The 18,695-nt window shown below is 49.4% G+C and overlaps 1 protein-coding gene across 3 annotated transcripts; it reads left to right on the forward strand.

Annotated features, from left to right (window-relative positions):
* Nucleotides 1-7,370: 7,370 nt before the first annotated feature.
* syt16 (synaptotagmin XVI) lies at nt 7,371-14,791 on the forward strand. Of its 3 annotated transcripts, XM_088304017.1 has the most exons (7): nt 7,371-7,413; nt 9,521-9,706; nt 12,041-12,241; nt 12,448-12,653; nt 13,208-13,705; nt 13,802-13,979; nt 14,217-14,791. In XM_088304017.1, exons 1-7 carry the CDS (start codon nt 7,371-7,373, stop codon nt 14,528-14,530), a joined length of 1,626 nt encoding a protein of 541 aa, XP_088160143.1. In that variant the 3' UTR covers nt 14,531-14,791. The 3 variants fall into 3 exon arrangements, with proteins under 3 accessions (XP_088160143.1, XP_088160160.1, XP_088160150.1); XM_088304034.1 differs by lacking the exons at nt 7,371-7,413; nt 9,521-9,706 and adding an exon at nt 11,572-11,935; XM_088304024.1 differs by lacking the exons at nt 7,371-7,413; nt 9,521-9,706 and adding an exon at nt 11,572-11,775.
* The last annotated feature ends 3,904 nt before the right edge of the window (nt 14,792-18,695 follow it).

Genomic DNA, 18,695 nt, shown 5'->3' on the forward strand with positions numbered 1-18,695 from the left:
GCCGCGGCACCGCTTGCTGACGTCATTGGACACGCCCCCTTCCGGAAGCGCTGCCCTCCGCTGCGAATGTGCGTGCCTTAAAAAAATGACAAATGTAAGAAGATAAAGTGGGCGTGCCCGAGGGGACGATTTTGATGTGAACCAAAATAAGAAATGAAAAGGAAAGTAAACACGTGATTTGAGATGCGAGAACAAACAAACACTTTTTCGAGAACAATTTGGCAAAGACTGAATCACATTCTTACAAATGGATCGAGTCTCCCACACAAGTCCGATTCAGGAGATGGACAAACCTTCTTCATTATGGATGTCATCAAAAAGGTTCCCCAATGACAACGCTCATATTTGGTGAAGATATGTCAGTTTAAAAGCGGGAATTAAGGAGCTCCATTTTTTTTTTTTACAGGAAATGTGAAAAGTGTTCAAAGTTGGTGAAATGAAATGAAACTCCTTCGCAACGCTTAGGAGCACTTACCAGCACTAAAAAGAAATAAATAAAAATAGCCATCTTTATGTCCCATCACATGACCTTTTTAATTCCCCCAAATTTTCATGCAGCTATCTCAACCGAAACTTGTCGAAAATCCGTTTTGAAACCTTCCGTTGTTTTTGATATCCTCCATACATTTTTCAACTGCTATTTTTTGCAAAGCTGGTAACAGATATTGACTTAAATAATATCTTGGAATCGATGCAAAATCACCAAATATGAAGTATATTTAATTCCAAGACTGTTCTAATAGCTTTCTTGGATTCTTGAATACGATCTAAATGGCGACATTTTTACAGACATTTATTTTTGAAACATTTCTCAAAACTGCCCACAAGCGCCACACTCCAGCAGTGGTGGTTCGCAAGGCCCACTGGTAACTTTTGTTCTGAGATGTGCTAAAGATGTACAGCTAATATGGCGCAATATTTGCAAAGTATTCAAATGATTTTTCAAGTAAGTCAAACTAAGTTAATTGAGTTAAAATATTTAACTGAGTTAAATTTTTGGGGATTAATCACCTCAGTTAATGCTTTAATTTTGACATCCCTAATATATATATATATATATATATGATTCATATCTAATATGGATCGAGGAATGATTAGGTGTAGCATTCCTCCCTGCGTGAATGAGCTGAGTCCATGTCGAAATGTTAACTTGATTGTCTCTTCATTTAGTGGACATGAAGACACACAATTGTCACGTCTTTGACTGGGCGCAACCCAGCGCACTGCATTTCCCAGCCCCGACCCGCCTGGATTTTTACCGACAAGGACCGGGTAGCTGCAGGCAAGCATCAAATAACACCTCCGTCGTGACCATGGCGCGATCCGATGGGTTGCATCGGTTTGGGCGGTTCTGAAAAACCATCCCACCCCTAATATATACGTACATTGTTCAGCAAAGTTGTTGGGAAAGTTGTTGTCGTATTCTCTTCCGGCCACCCAAAACGAACATTCGGTGGTGCTCCGCCACAAGATTTTACGGGTGGCCGGCTTTGGCGATTTAGAAAGTGGCGGCGGCGCAAACGATAGCCAATCAAAAAAGCCAAGCTGAAAAGTTCGAAGCGAGCCAAAGGCAGCCGCGTCCTGCCCAGAAAGACAAATTGACTTTGACAATTGTTAACCGTGTTCTAATGACGTGCGTGCGGCGGATGTAATAACGAGAAAAAATTCGATTCAGTCGAAAGCTGCTAAGGTTGGTGAGTTCTCTGTGACCTTGCGATGTCCTGACGTTTTTTTTTGCTTCCAGGTCACGACATTTGATTCCACACACTGACTTAGTGCTTGCCTGTTTTTTTTTTGTTTTTTTTTTTCCGAAAGCGGCCGAGCTAAAGCGCTAAAAGGTGTCGAAGGCCACAAAAGTCAATGGCATTCATTCGAGGGGTCCGAGATTTCCACCCCAATGTTCTTTTCTGCGCAGCGCCGCAAAACAAGAAAGTCCGAAAGGGCTCCAACTTTTCTTCTCGTTCATTTGGCGGCCACAAAACGGAGCGTTGAGGACTGAGGCCGTTGCGTTTGGATGTCACTCTCAATCGACCCCGATGAAGCGCCGTTAGCGAAGGTGACTCGGGGTCAATATGGCAGCGACGCTCCGAGCGGCTCGTCCGCCGACCGAGGGCTCCGATCTGGGCTGCGACTTTGGCTAGCGTGCTTTGAACTCCAAAATGTTTGGGCGTGAGCCAACTTGAATCCAAAAAGGCGTCGGCGGGACGCGAGCGAGCCTTCTTTTTGATGACCGTTGGACAAGTTCAGCACCTTGTTGAAGGCGGCATCGGCGTCTTGGCGACGTGCAAAGTCGACCCGCACGCTGAGTTTGACGCTCGTGCCTTGAGATGCAAGGGCCTGCGAGGACACGTGGAGGGAAAGCAAAATAAAAAGATGTCATCGGCATCATCGAGCGCAATTTTCGGTGTCTGTCCAAAATCCTGATTTGATTTGCCACGACGGTTGGCGACTCACAAGCGTGCACAATCGTGAGGAGGAGCGGCGTGTTCTGTGCTCTGCCGTGTTTTGCGTCTACTTGGCTTGCCTTTGCTCCGCTTTTGCCCCCAAAATTCAGATTGCATTTGATGCAAAATGAGCGTGAACATTTTGGCACACTTTCTCCCACCGCATTTCTCTTGGTGCTCTTTATTGATTTTTGGGCCGCCGCTAAGGTGACGACCGCAACGCTCGTCCGAGGAGGCTTTCCCGTCGCCAGCGACGTCGTCCGTTTTGGTGGCCGAGGGGGGCCGACCCGGACCCTGCCGACGCGGCGCCGCTTTTTACTTTTGACTCGGGTGTCTCCCCGCTTGTATTTGAAGTCATTTGATTTTCGGAAAGGATGACTTTGATTGGCGACCCAAACGATAACTCGTCAGCCACGATAGAGTCGGAGCATCGTGCAAATATGAAGGAGACACCATCAAGGGACTTGCAATTTTTTTCTTCTTCTTACATTCACAGCGAGACCGCGATGATTACTTCACATCGGTGATGCGCATGACAGATCTCGTAAGGGAAATGAATCATTGGATTGAGGTCAGAACCCAACGAGGCCCCTCCTCCTGTGCACGGATGGAGTGAATTGAAACAAAACAACCTTCTGTCCTCACCCTGATATGGCCGTTCTTTGCATCGTTGTTACGATTCCTATTGAAAACGTTGCCGGTGTAACGTGGGAACCAACGGCAGGACGGCTGCTACGTTCACTCACTGAATCGTCTGCGAACCGGAAATGACATGGCCTTCTTGCGCCGATTCGTGCCAAACGATCGCACCCATTGACTGAATAGCGCGGCGGTATTTTCAGTGAAATGTGACGCAGGCTGCTGATTGGTCGTTCGCCATGAATGACTAAACGTGTTTTGCTGAGCTCAAACCAACCGAGAAAAAGACCAAATCGCTTTCGAACCACCCGGCGCTACTTCACGTCGTCCTTTCAAATGTGCCGCACTTTCAAATCGTGGTCAGCTCCCGAAATTTGTCACGCGTTACCGAAACGAGAGTCGTAGGACATACTCGGTGACTGCCGAAGTGCAATACATTTCTGTAACGTGTGCCGGACGTTTTCGGATCTGTTGGAGTACTTTCTCCCGTGGATATATGGACGTATACCTTTATCGTCTTATCCCCCGTTTCTTTTACGCTCTAATTTCGCGTCGATTTTCATTTCGGCACGGTGGCCCGACGGGTTAGCGCGATGGCCTCACAGTGTGAGACAGCGTCGGGCGTGGGTTCGAGCCCGGCTCCGGCCATCCCGTGTGGCCTTTGCACGTTCTCCCTGTGGCGGCGTGGCTTTTCTTCGGGTACTCCGCTTTCCTCCCACATTCCAAAAGCATGCACGGCAGGCCGATTGAACACTCTGGATTGCCCCCAGGTACGAGCGTGAGGGCGGATGGTCGTTCGTCTCTGTGTGCCCTGCGATTGGCCGGCGACCCGTTGAGGGTGTGACCCCGCCTACTGCCCGAAGATCGCTGGGATTAGGCTCCAGGATAACGACACTTGTTTTTCTTGAGTGGAATTGTATCAAACAACCAATTGGATATTTGAAAATGATATTTCCTTTGTTTTTTGCTTTCTTGTTTTTTTTTTTAGCAAACGCTGAAGTCCAAAACGCCTGTTTTAAAAGATTCAATCCGCAAAGTGCAATTTGAATTCAGTTTGTTCGTCGTCGGACTGACTGGGCCTTGGCAGACAATTTCACCGATCTTTTTTCAAGACCGATGTTGTGTGTGATTGTTTTCTTTTTGGGTCCCACCAAAGCACATAACTGAACACCGTGGACACGTTTTGTTGGGCAGAAACCTCGTACCCCCCCAAATGCTCCTTTTTCAGGAGACCCCGCCCCCCCATTTGCACACCCTTCCGTGACTTTGAAGAAGAGCCTCTTTCTTTTTTTTTTTTGGTCCCCCCCCCTTCCTTATCGGCTGACTTGTCCCACCGATTCAACTTGCTGCAACAAACCCTTGAAGTGCTCTGACTGCACTGGAGGCAACTGCTTAAATTGTGGTCTTGGAAATGCCGCCTGCACCGAAAAGTTCTGTGATGCCGGCCACAGCTGCTTCATCACCAAGGGTGAGTTTGTCCTGACCCGACGCCGAGTGGCTGACGCCGATCACGTGATGCGAGCACTCTGTCGAGTGCTTGGGCTTATTTTTTTTTTTCCTGATGTCTTGCAGACGCCAACAACCAGGTGACCAGGGGCTGTAAAGCGTCTTGTGTACCGCCTGAAGTCTGCTGTGAGACTAACCTGGCCCCCGAACCAACCCCCAATCCCAACGCCGAGGGCACCGCGTCCTGGCGGCGGCACCGTGTGGCTCCGGCTGGCGCTGGCCGCCGCCGCCGCCACCGCCTTTGTGCCTCTCTTGGTGTGAGGAGAGGCCGTCGCAGCCGTCCAATTGCGTGCCTCTATTTTTTTTGGGGAGGGGGGGATCCTCACCTTTGCAATTGTGTCAAGTGCTGTGAGAATAAAGTGCAAAAGAAGCACCCGAGTCCGTCTCTCGAAGCCTACTATTAAAAGTCTACGACTCTTGACTTGGACGAGAAAGTTTGATGATCATATCGCCCCGAGACAAGCCCATTTGCGTGGACTTCCGGTCCACTTGAGATGTGATTTGAAAGCTAAAACACCTTCCTTACTCGTTGACCTCGTGGTAGCATATGTTCCGTCCCGAAACCTTGGCTCACAAAATGCCGGTCTTCTCGTGATCCCGCCAGCCAAAAACAAGTCCGCGGGTTCTAGAGCGTCGACGCTTTGGAATGACGAACGGAGGCGTCTTTTTCAGTCTGTCCTTCCTCTACTGCCCCCAGGTGGCCAACGCCAGAATGATCAGCATGACCGCTCACTTCTTTTTCGTTCACGATGTCATTACTGGATGCCGAAGAGCACAATTTCTCATCCCCCAAAAATCTCTGAGAAGGCTGTCGTCGACGATTGACAGACGTGAAGATTGGTGCGATGACAAAAGATCGTTTGAGAAGCCAGCGTTGTGTGGAACCTTGCAGTCAAATGTTTTGGTACCGCATCAACGCTTTCACGTCTTGTTTTCATACCTCTCCCTCCCCGTCCATAGATTTGTTGTTGTCTTTTCTTTTTTTTTTCTGTCGACATCAAACAGACAACATTCTTGCATCTTACAACTGGCATTTTCATCATGCGAGGAGAAAAGCGTCTCTGGACTAGACCTCGTCGGGGCCTGCCTCGATGATCGTCACGTCGTTTATGGAGAGGACCTTCAGGTGGTACTCGCTGTTCTTGGACGCCGAGCGCACTGTCGCAAATCAACGCTGGCTGACGGTCAAGGCCGGCGTGCAAACGCCGGCGCGGACGTGCGGCGGCCAAAAAGACGTCACGGGACCAATAATTAGCCTCTCTTCATCTCCTTGAGTCCGCAAAACTCACCAGGGAGCGGATTGAACAAGAGCAAGCTAAGCATCCACCATGAAAAGAGGGATGGCCGGGAATCGGCATTGGGACCGTCTCAGCCTTTTCCCAATGCATCGGGTCCCTGTGAAGACCGCCGATACCAGCGATAGATACTTCGGGCAAACAAATCTCACGCGGGATGAGGTACGCCCTCCTTGCCGGCCGTTGGCACGGTACTGCGTTCCGTTTGACACAATGGCCCATCGCCGCGCGCCCCAGGAAGGGAAAAAGTGAGATCCGGCGGGGCATGTCGGCTAGCTTGATGCAAAGCTAACTGCGGAGTTAGCAAGCGTCACTTAACAGAAAGATTTCAAGCGGACGTTTCCTGACGCTCGTCGTCACTCCCGCGCCATCACAATGAAACGTCAGCTTTGAAGGACATCCATTCGTGCGGTTCGGTCACCATGGTAACGGGGGTGGGGATCATCTGGCAACAAACAACCTCGGCTGAGTCCAAATAGCCGACGGCACCGTTGGAACGTGCGGACATTGAAAGGCGCCGCACGGTCGACGACAGTCGCGAGCGCGTCGCAGGGTCCGGGTCGGAATCCGGCCGGGATTTGGCCTTCCCGCGTGCGATTGACATGTTTGCCAATAGAGCCGAGCGCTAACGTGCCAGCGTCACTGAATTGGCCTCCGGTGTCCAAGTCAGCCGGGACCGACTCCAGCGCACCTGCGACCGCTCCGGATGGTTGTGATGACGGCGGCACATTTGAACACGGCAAAATGCCAGCGAGCGAGACGTCCGGACGTTCTGGCAAATTCCTGCCGGGCTGCTCCGATTCATGCTTTTGGGGCCGCCGATCCGTTTCGGAATCACACTTGACAATCCTCTTGGCGTTCGAATACATGGCGCGGACACCCGACGGCCTTCCTGTGATTCGTCCATCCATTCTCCGGAGCCACTCCCAGCCGTCTTCGGGCAGTGGGCGGAGCCACACCCAGGACCGGTTGCCAGCCCATCGCAGGGCACCCAGAGAGGAACAACCGTGCCGCGCTCACGCTCACAACTCGGAGGGTCCAATCGACATGTTTCGGGGAAGATGGGAGGAGGAAACCCGCTCACATGCAACCCCCGCCGCACGGGAAGGCCGGTGCCGGAAGCGGAGCCACGACCTCGGCGCTGTGAGGCCACAGTGCCGCCCCGTCGGCCGCCGTTCCCTTCCCAAGTTCATCGATGCGAAATGGCCTTCGACTTGGGCCGACGCAGGCTCGCAAAGCGCTTGGCGCGGCCTTGCCTTCTTGGCTTCTGTTTGCTCACGGAGCTCCGGGCTGTTTGTGCGTGCGCGCGCTGGCCACACCCTCCTCCTTCGTCCCACACGGAGGACAAATTAAAAGTTCGCTAGGAAGAAGAGAAGCAGAAGAAAAGAAGTTGAGGACGAGTTGCGAGGTGGCGGCGGGGCATCGAAGGAGTTGTAGAGGAGGACAAAGTGGAAGGAGGAGGAAAAAAAAAAAAAAAAAAGGCGATATGAGCGTGGCCCCCAACTCAACTCGGTCTTCGGATTTCAAAAGTAGGTGGAGCTTGATGATGAATTGACCTTCAAAATGTCGCCGGAGGTTTCTTACGGTCGACGACGACGCTGCGTCGGGCCGAATCGTCGTCGCTCCGTCAAAATGGCGCAATTGTGACGCAATCCTTGAGATTGCGCAATCATTCGGCAGACGTTCTTTCGACTTTGGTCGTGTCATTCCGAGACGGAAAAGAGTCACGATGAAAAGAAGCGTCAACAAAAACGTTTCCAAGCGTCGGATTGAAATTTGCGCTTGTAAAAAGATCCCAATCAAATTCTCCATCTGACAGACGATGACGCTCGCGGCAGCACCCAGCACACTTTTATGTCGTCTTCGGGAAGATGACCAAATGAGAAAAGCAGACGAATCTTTGACATCTCCACTAGGGCTGGGCGATATGACCTCAAATCAATATTGGGAGAAATTGAGCAATTTTACCTCGATAACGATAAATGCACGATGAATTCCCCCCGAGGACTAAATTCAAAATAAATGCATACTGACTGTTTTTTTTATGGACCAACTGGTACACATTACTTTCAAAGAAAAATAAAAGTACAAAAATCATTTGTATAAACATTTCAAATAGCTTGCTTTGCATGACTTGAACAAGGTCACAAAGAAAAAGGGTACCTCTTGCAAAATCTTTTTCTGCAAATAGATTGCGCCAAGATGCTGTCATGATGTAAATAATGCCAAACAAAAAAATGCTAAATAAAATGAAATAAAATGTCAATGCAAGCCAAATAAACGCGTGTGCATCATCGGGGAAAATGTGCCGTCTCGAGTACTCTGGTGCGCCGTCGCCACTTGTCGTCTAAGAAAAGGCTTCTCTTTTTTTTAAACACCCAATTTACCGTCATGGGCAAAATGATTTCGGTCATTGTAATAAATTTCGGTTTATCGCCCAGCCCTAATCTCCAGAAACCCGATGCGACATTTTTCCGCCTTTTCTTGATTTGCACTTTGGCCTTCTTCAAAGTGAAAGAACAAGTTGGTGACACGTCCTCAACCTCTTGAAGGTTTGGCAAAAGCGGCTCATGAACTTGACGGCCAAGTCGCGCCCCCAAAAATCGGAGCGCGAATACATTCCAACTCGGCGGTCCCATTCATGCGGTGCGTTTTGTCACTTTCGGTCCACTGCAAACGACATCGCCGTTGCTCAGTTGACGAGCAATCGCGGCTCAGCTGCTTTCCGGCGCGGCCTCTTGGCCAGGAAAGACCTTTTTCTTTTTTCTTTTCTTTTTCAATCGCAAGCGGACTTTAGCCGTCCTATCGGTTGTTGTTGTCAGTTGCGCCGTTGGCCTTCAGCTGCTCTGGCGATGCGTCGCGTGTCGCGGTTGCCGTGTTTTGTTCTTCTCGAGCGGCGCCGTGAGTTGACGAGCCGCGCAAAGCGGAAGGCGCAATCGCTCCGGGCCGATCGTTCGTCATGTCTTTGTTTTCATTTCCTTTCGTTTCATCATGTTTATCCATCCTTTCTTCATGAATCAATTCCGTCCCCCTTTTATTCACCCGTTCATCCATGCAACGAATGCATTCATGTATTCGTTCGCCACATTTTCATTGATTCCTTAATCGGCCATTCATTCTGTCGTCTCGTCGGGTTTCGTCATTCGTTTGTTGGCTCGGCCGTCCGTTCGCCCACTCATGCATTCATCCATTCGTGTCATGGCTTCCTCTGTGCGTCAACGGCGAAGGTTTGGCGAGCCTTAAACACGTTGCGACGTTTGCGGTCGGCCGCCATTGCTCGCTTCTCCTCGGTGACGTGTTTCCGTGGCGACGGCGGGCCACACTCAAACATTCCTTTTCAAGTCGTCACGTGTCTTTTCATTCTTTTCGGGACTGAGCTTAAAATGTTGTGGCTTTTTTTGGGGGGGGGGATATCTCTCTCTATATATATATATATATATAGAGAGAGAGAGAGAGAGAGAGAGAGAGTTATAGATATAGATACATAGATAGATATCTCAAGTCTAATGTTTAACAACTCGTCGTCGTTGTTGTTGTCGTCACGTGTGCTCTGCCGTGTGCGTGTGCGTGGAGGTTGTCTGTTAGTGTGGTCTGATGAGTGTGTCATTGTGTGTCCTCTCTTCCTCCTGCGACCAGTCACGATGGAGGCGGTGGGCTTCCTGTCGGCGGTGGGCGTGTTCATCGCCGCCCTGGCGCTTGTCTTCCTCTTCATCAACAAGATGCTCTGCTTCTCTAAAGTGGGCGGAGCTCCATGTCTGGAGCAGCCCCAGCAGCAGCGCCGGCGCCGGAACAAGCGACCGGCGGGGATCCGGCACGGCCTCGGTAAGACGTCCGGTGACACGCGCCAGCGTCGCGTCGCCTCACACGCCATGAGGTCATCACATGTTGTCACATAACACCAAATGAGTGGGCTCTTTATTCGTGCCGCCGTGTGGAGCGTAATTAAGGGGAAAAAAACTGGTGGGTTGCGCCACGGTTGTGTGCAAACAAAAAAAAAAATACAAGGACACTAAAGAGGTTTTTGCAAGTCGTTTTTCAAAATGGTTTGTGCATGTAGAAAAGCATTCCTTAAACACCCAAAATGTTTTGCACCAATTCTTTGCACAGAATACATGATGTCATTGTTTATCTTAGGGCTGGGCGATAAAGCCAAAATCTACCGTGATCGACATTTATTACAATAACCGTCGTCATTTTGCCCATGTCGGTCAATTTGGTGTTTCAAAAATAAGCAAAGTCTTTTCTGTCTGCGTCGATGTTCATGCCCCCTTTAAGTTACTTGTTCTTCCGCCGCGTCAGCCGCTTCTGGATTTGAATCGTCAGCCACGAGCGCGTTGTCAGTTTTCTTTCTCGTTCGGATGGGTGGAGTCACGTGACGACACGCGCTGTCGCCGTCTTAAAGGGGCATGAACATCGACGCAGACAGAAACCATTTTTCGCTTTATTTTTTTTTTAAAGATAAAGATAAAGATGTCCTTTAATAGTCCCACAATGGGGAAATTTGAGGTGTTACAGCAGCAAAGATCGAGATCACTCATGTACAACATTAGCAGCAGACATTCATAAAAAGCATGCAAAGAAACACCGAATTGACCGACATGGGCAAAATGATGTCGGTTATTGCAATAAATGTCGCTGACGGTAGATTTTGGCTTTATCGCCCAGCCCTAGCTGATTTTGCGACCCCGATTGCTAACGTGGCCATCGTCTTATTTTATGGCAATGGAGCATTTTTTGTCCAAACTTGAGTGAAAAGTGGACTGGACACCTTTTCTGATTTTAGCGATCGCTAAGCACGCTGAGCGCCTCCTCGGTTATCCGCTACGTCGTTTGTCGCCACGGAGGGGATGATGCGCATCACGCAGCTCGTTGCTGCTGCTGTGCACGGACGTTCTGCATAAAGCTAGCTTAACGTCGTGCATTCAAGTGGCCTCAAAAGAAAAGACTTCCGCGAGTATGGGCGACAGCGCGCCGCTTTTTTTTTTTTTTATAAATAAACACTTTGCTGCTGGTTGCTGTGATGCGTTCACAGTAAAATGCGGCGGATTCGGGAGCCATTTCAAACGTCAAGTGTGGCCCTTCGGCGTATTCGAGTTGAAAATGTCTGCTCAAAGGCAACTTGGTCAACGTTGCTGCACTTTTTCATGCTCAATGTTAAGAGTAAACTTTTTTTTCTTTGTTTTACTTTTCATCGTTGCAATCATGGCAACATTTGATTCCTTTGAATAGAAACAGAGAATGCAAAAGAGTGTAATGTTGAAATGAAGGATGCAAAATAAAATTTTCGTCTCAAGAGGTAATTGATTGGGAACGATTTTCACGTTTGATCATTTTTGTGTTTTGTCTTCAATTTGCCCAAATCCTCATTTGAATGCACGACGCCACGTTCGGCACGTCGACCGCCTTCCCGTGCTACGGAGCCTTACGTCAAATCGCTTGCCTCTGGAAGGCAATCTCTTGTCTTCTTTTTTTTCCTTGCTTGCTGACCGTCATTAAAAAAAAAAAAAAAAAGAGACTCGATTAATTGAGCGACTGACAAAAAATGGCAAACTGAGCGAGGAGACAAAAAAGTGTTCCAAAAAGATTTAAAATGGGAGCGTAAAAAAAGAGGAAGAAAAATAGTTTTTGTTGCTTTGAAAAGTGGGCGTGGTCAGGTGTGGGAGGGATCAAAGTGAGCCGCCAAACTCGTTGAAACAGTTGAAAGCAAACAAGACGCTCCAGCGCGACACGCCGGTCCGGTCGCACCGCAAACAAGACGCTAGCCGTTAGCTCGTCACTTAGCCGGATTTTCCGCGGCTTGAGCAAACAAGGACTTCCGGTTCGCAGGCGACGCTCTCGTCCCCAAAAGTCAGCGGCGGAGGACCGTTTGAAAGCCGCGCTTCGTCCTCAAGGTACGCTTTGGCAACAAGCGCCGCCGAAGCCGGTGACGCGTGCAAGAAAAAGAAACCAAAACAAAAAAACTTGAGTCATGTTCATTTCTTGTCTGCTATGAAAATGTTTTGAACAACAGAAAACAGACATTCGTTTTGTGCAAAGTAAAAGATCCAAAAGGTGAAAACAAATGATCATCACAAGCATCGTTTGCATGTTCAAAAGGCGTCAAGTTTTGATTTCAAACTGGCCGGCGTTTTTCTCTCGTCTTTTGTGCGCGTCCAGTCAAGAGCCGGAGCGTGGACGGCGGCCAATCGTCTTCAGACAGCGACAACCAGGTGATGAAGCAATTTGAGATGTCGGTGTCACGAGCGCACAGTTCGCGGGCGCAGCAGCAGCTGCCTGCGAGCGCCACCGGACGACGCAACAAGTTCGCCGGCTTGTCGGAGCGACAGGACGGCGGCGCTCAGCCATCCCACCATGAAGGTAAGCGTGCAATTTGACAAACTAAGGACTGGTCTCCAGGGAGCATAGAGACCAACGTCCGTTATTGCCATGTGATGATGTCATCAGCAAAAGCGAGAAAATGGCATCGCAGTCGTGGGCGGAGGAACCTGCTGTGGGGGAGGTTTGAATTATGTAAATGAGCTGAGTCGCAAAAATCAACCGCATGGCGGATAATCTGGTTCCAGAAGATTTTCCGCCGGCCGTCACGGAGGCGATCAGTCAGCACGACCTTCGGGATGAGCCGCAGGATGCGCCAGAGGAACCCCCGCCAGCTCCGCAGCACTCGAGGGAGAACCCCGCCCCCTCCGCCGGCCAACCGCCAATCGCAGATGGCGCCATGGAGGCGGGCCGCTGGCAAACTGCTGACGGCGCCGCCGCGTGGACGCATCTGGTACTGCGCGCCTCCACCTTGCTTTGTTTTTTTTTTTTACGTTGGCACTCCGTTTTTACATTTCTTCAAGCAACGTCTGCAGAACATTTTGCAATCCTATTCTCCTGCAATATTTGAACAATGAAAGATGTGTCAAAGGGGAAAGGTCGCCCGCCGCAGTCAGAATGAAGTCAAAAAGTTTTTGTTTGCTGTGATTTGTGCCACACCTGGAATGTCATTTGTAGACGGTCCTTTTGTCATAAATGTCAATCATTTATATTTTCCTCCAAAAATACTTTTTGGACTACAGTTTTTGCAACCGACTTAACAAAGACGACGAGAAAAACTCAATTCAACTTTAATCTGGCAATGCAACACAGCGGCGACAAAAAACGACAAAAAAAACATTGATCTGATTTATTGAGCATGTAATTTTGTCGAGTACCAAAACAAAAACCTCCGAGGAATGTCGCCCCGACGCAGATTGAACAAGGAAAAGCGCAAACACAACTGCGCCGCGCGAAGCCTCAAATCCTGTCGAGACCAAGCCGAGCACTGTTTTGTTGCTCACCCAGGAGCCCCGCTCCCGGGCCACCGCCACAGCCCCCCCGCTGCCGACCAGCCCGTTCCCACCGCGGCCCGTCTCCAAGTGCTGCGACCTGCTGGTCTCGCTGGAGTACCGAGCGGCCGGCGAGAAGCTGCTGGTCACCATGGTGTCGGCGCGAGATCTTCCCGACCGGCGGCGCAGCGGAGCGGACGCCTGGCAGGTGCACGTCGTCCTCATGCCGGCCAAGAAGCAAAGACACAAGACGTCGCTCAGGCGCCTGGCGTCAGCCGACCCGGGTCCCGGCGGTCAACCGGCGGCGCTCCGCTTCGGCCAGACCTTTGCCCTGACGCGCTTGGAGGCGTCCGGGCTGGCGGCGTCGGCGCTGCGCTTCCGCATGTACGCCGTGGAGGGCAGGATGTCTCGGCGGCGGATGATGGGCGAGAAGGTTCTGCCCCTGGCCGGCGTGGACCGCGCCGGAGGGCCCGTCGACGTCCAACTGGTGCTGGTGCCTCGCGGCGACATCAAGGTAGCCGGCGCCAACGCTTTGCGAACCTCGCGCCGTTTGGTTTGCTGATGTTCTCGTGTTCCTCTGCGCCCGCTTCCCGTTGTTTGCTCTGGCCAGAGCGCCGACTCGGAGCTGAGCCTGGCCGGCGACGGCGCGTCGGTCTCGCAGTCGCTGACGCGCGGCGCCGCCCCCGAGCTTCTGATGGGCTTGTCCTACAGCGCCACCACCGGAAGGATGTCGGTGGAGATCATCAAGGGGAGCCGCTTCGGGAACGCGGCTGCCAGCAGAGCTCCGGGTACTCGCCTCCCAAACTTCTTCTTTGTCGTCCGCATCATTTTTCCAGCATTGCCGTCGTTGTCTTTCTTTCTTTTTTTTTGGGCCAATTCTTTCCAGTCTCCTTCCCATTTCTTGTGTTTTTCATTTTGTTCATGTTCTTCACGTGCCTTTCCTGTTGTCCATCATTTCATGTTCCTCATGTCCGTGTGGTTGACGTCGTTCTCGGCCCGCTGCCATTTGGACCTTTGCGCTTCAGACACGTTCGCCCGGCTGACGCTGCTCAACTCGGTGGGTCGAGAGATCGCCCGCTGCAAGACGTCGGTGCGTCGCGCTCAGCCCAACCCGGTGTACAAGGAGACCTTCGTCTTCCAGGTGGCGCTCTTCCAGCTGTCGGACGTCACGCTCCTGGCGTCCGTGTGCAGCCGGCGCAGCCTCAAGCGCAAGGAGATGATCGGCTGGGCCGCTCTGGGCCAGAACAGCAGCGGTGAGGAGGAGCGCCTCCACTGGAGCGACATGAAGGACGCGCACGGCACGCAAGTGTGCCGGTGGCACGTCCTGCTGGACGCCTGACGCACACGCAGCCGCTCGCCTTTTTGCGCGTGAACACGCCCCGCCGGGTGGCTTTGGGTCACGCCCATTTCTTAACTTGCCTTCACAAGAATCTGGTTGGATATTTTTCAAGAAAAACTGAGACAATGTATTTTATTATTTTTTAGAGTGGATAACACGATAGCCGAGTATCGCGACTAAGTAGAATGGATCCCAAAATGAAAAAAATGCTCCGTATGAACGCCGCCACCGTTCCAATAAATAGGGAGAATCCAAATTTGATTTGGATTCACGGGGGTGCTATTTTCCGTTTGCCAATTCGAACGCGCGCACGGAAACTCTACAGTCGGAATAGCCAAGCTGACGTCAATGTGTTGTGACGTCATTGCTTGGAAACGGCGCCAATTTTGGCCCACCCTTCCGTCTTCAATGAAGTGCACACCTCGTTGAAGTTCACGTCATGTTCGAGGGCGCACTTTACAAAAATTGCAGAATGTTACGTCATCATAATGGTCGAAATGCATCATCAAACATGGCGTAAGCGGGTGTCGTTTTGGCAATTTCGCTGCTTAAAATCGTGTTCAAATTACAGCAAGACGCAACTTTGTGGAGAAACAAGCGCTGGAACCGAAGGAGGCGAAAAGTCTTTTTTTTTTTTCGGCACCGCCACAGGAATTCCACCAGACGTCACCATTTTCCCGCTCTTCTGTTCAAAGCCGCAACGAATTGTCGGTGCCTGTAATATGATTTGGCTGAGTCCGCGTGAGGAACAATTGCGACACCCTTGAAGGGCACAAAAGTGCAAGTGTGGCTATTGGAATTGGGCCAGACCACAGCTCGTCTCCCACGGAAGAACTTGAAGCATCGCGCCGCAGCGTTTGGACTTTCTAGTCACTGCTGCCACCTGCAGCCGAAAAATGAAATTGCACACTCACGATTGGCGTGCACGATGCACGTTCTCGTTCAAGCACGACTGATTGACGTTGTTTACAATGTTCAGGGAGGTGAGAAAAGCTTTCTACTAGTGATGGGTAGATGAGATTGACACTGTGTTGACACTGTGTTGCTGAATACTGACACCTGGTGGACTTGCAGGAAACATTTGACAGGGTCATCTGACACTGATCTGTCAAACTAATTTTATTAGTTCCATTGATTAGCGACGTGATGTGTTTTTATATATCCTACTTCGTATTACTTTCCATCGCACTAATTATTCTCTTATCTAATTTATATATTTAACTGAATTATTGTCGTATTGCACTGGAGAGGGGAGCTCTCTAATCTCGTTGCGCACTTGAGTACAATGACAAAGGGATTTCTGATTCTGATTAGGCATTTGCTTTCACATTATTTTTACATACACGCAATTTCATAAAAAAAAAATCTTTGATATTCGAGACGCAGTTGATAAATTAAGAGAACATCTGTCGTAATGCCCAAGTAAAAGTGTTGTGAATGACAATGGACTCATTGTAATTAAAGATTTTTATTCCAAAAAATTAGTTTCTCCAGCGTTTTGTTATTCAGTCTGTTTCTTTTTTTTTTAGGCAATTTCCCCCGCCTTTGAGAAGATCCTCTCACAAGGCTCTGAAGAGGCCTGTGTGGCTAATATAAATAGGTGAGGGAACGTTGCCTCCATGGACTTCCAGTATAAGAGCGGGTCTTCCGTACATGCAAAGTGTCCTGCTGACATATAAGCGCTGCACCTCTGAGTGCGCATCAACAGTGACGTCTTCCATCTTGCGGATCTTTAATGCAAAGTAACGCGCCAATAACTCGATGCTTGTTTTGAGCGTCCATCCTGTTGACAGATGCGCTTCCTTATGAACACAGTTCGGCGCGCGACCGCTGTGTCGACACGATTCTGGTAGTGGTCACGTGACTTTCTCAAAGCAGTACGCGCACCGACACGGGGTTTGCCCTGGAAGCTCGGCGCGCGCATCGACGCCTCGGTGTCGCTGGACCCATCACTACTTTCTACAGTTATTGCTTGTGTACAATATATTTGACATGAGAACATTGATTGTTCGTTGTGAAAATTGGGTGACATTTAGCTTACGGATGTCTTTTATACTTTTCACTTTAAACATTGTTGGCGTTCCTTTCGTGCTAAAGTTCGTCGTCCGCTAAACATTCAGAACACTGAAATGGGCGAGCTTGAGGTAAGTGGCGACGCATTTCTTTGGAAATGACAATATCACTCCTCGGCCAAAGTGTGTGTGGGGGGGGCGGGGAGGGGGGCGTGTGCGCGTTTACTTAGAATTAGAATTAGAATTAGAAATCCCTTTATTGTCATTGTACTCAAGTGTGCAACGAGATTAGACTTACTGGACAGTTGTCTCTTCTGAGCAAATGTGTCATCCATTTTGGGAAAATAATTCACTTCTGGTTGCGACTCTGAGATGACGAGGAGAACGCGCATGACGTCACAGCCTGTTTTTCCAGGCGCTTGCAAGAATTGACTATTGTGAAGAGTTCAAGTATTCCGCCGTGCGAGTCCTAAAATGTGATTGGAAAGCTATTTTGGTGTTAAAACGATGACAACTGCTGCACTTAATAGACGAACAACGTTTCAAGATCGATCTGTGTGTGTCACAGCATGTCAACGACAGATCGTAATCGATGACGTCACATGTAGACAGGCGACCAAAAATCTAGAGTTGAAACGGCTTCAATCAGAATGAGAAAATAAAGTCTCCATGCCAAACATGGAAAATAAACAACAACAAGGGCCGATTGTCAGCAAATTGTGTCAACAACGGAAACTTGGAGCTCATTAGATTTGGGGATATTCTCATCAAATGAATACAAAAACATCTCGAAATTGAAGACGGGCTAGCTAGCGGCGCAAACATTGTCAGGCTTGCTCGCAGAAGGTTGATGTCGTCGTACAAATATTGACATAATTTGTTCATGTCTATTTGTTTTACATCCCTTGCAGCTTTTGTCTTTCAAACTCAGCTTGTTGATTGGCGAAAGTTAGCATTTAGCACCAGGCTCTCCACGCTAGTGCTACGGCTTAGTTTGCCTGTCACTCATACGAACACGCCGCCAGGAATTTTTGTTTTGGTTCCCAAATTGTTCAAAAATGCTTTTTATTGTTTGCTATGCTGTTTTGGTTCCGTGTCGATTCATGGCTTTAAATGTCCGACGCGTCTGCTAACGGCTACATTAGCATCAATTTATGTTGTTTGTCGATGTTAGCTGTCATTGAGAAAGTGAGTTTGAAAGACAAAAAAAAAAAAGGATCACCTTGTTACTATTGCGGCTGATGTCTTTTATTTCTCTTCTTTTCTTTGGAAATGGATTTGTGATGGCACGTCTTTTGACCCCACGCGAGCTTGCAGTTGCGATTCCAAGGTTGGTCGAGCTGCAGACAACACCCCCCCCGCCCCCTCAAACACAAGAAAATGCATTTGACCAACATCGCCTGCTTGCATCTAGCAAATGCAACAAGTCCATCCATTCTTGAGAAGGTTTCAAGAAGCAGCAACGTACTGGACACACAGTGACACTTTGTACATGTCACAAGTTTAACCATGTATTGTTTTGTTTTTTTTTTTTAATTTGTTTCGGCAAGTTTTTTGTCGTTGCTTTAAAATGCGAGAAAATGTTAATTGAAGCTGCAGCAGCTCCCTCAGTGCACTTTTTGAACTGGTCGGTTTTTTTTGTTTTTTAAGAGTTAATTTCTTTTTTTGGTCCATTTGGTTTGTTTTTGTGCATTTTGAGGTTGTTTTCGTGGAAATCAATAAAGGTTTCCACTGTGGTATGCTATCTGCTGTCTTTATGGAAACGAACAAACAACTTGTGGGCAATTGTGGCCAAAGTTGAAAATTGATGAATGGAAATCAATCGATGTGTCATGATTTTACAGGTCCGGCCCATTTGGGAATAGTGTGGTGCCTGAGAATTTTAATTTCATTGTTGATGCAGAGGTAAAGCAATCAAGAAAACATTTTTAACCATGAAATGAGCATGTAGCATTTTGTGGCCCAACTGCTGCAAGCCGTCCACGCTGGCATCTTTGCCGTCGCGACAGAAACATGAAAACGCAAACGGACAAATTACTGCGCGGCACGGTGGCCGACTGGTTAAGCACGATGGCCTCACAGTGAGAGAAGTAGCGGTCGTGGGTTCGATCCCGGCTCCGGCCATCCTGTGTGGCGTTCGCATGTTCTCCCCA

The sequence above is a fragment of the Idiotropiscis lumnitzeri genome, chromosome 1, assembly GCF_059441095.1.
Source record: "Idiotropiscis lumnitzeri isolate Australia: NSW breed Sydney's pygmy pipehorse chromosome 1, RoL_Ilum_1.0, whole genome shotgun sequence".
NCBI classification, from domain to species: Eukaryota; Metazoa; Chordata; class Actinopteri; order Syngnathiformes; family Syngnathidae; genus Idiotropiscis; species Idiotropiscis lumnitzeri.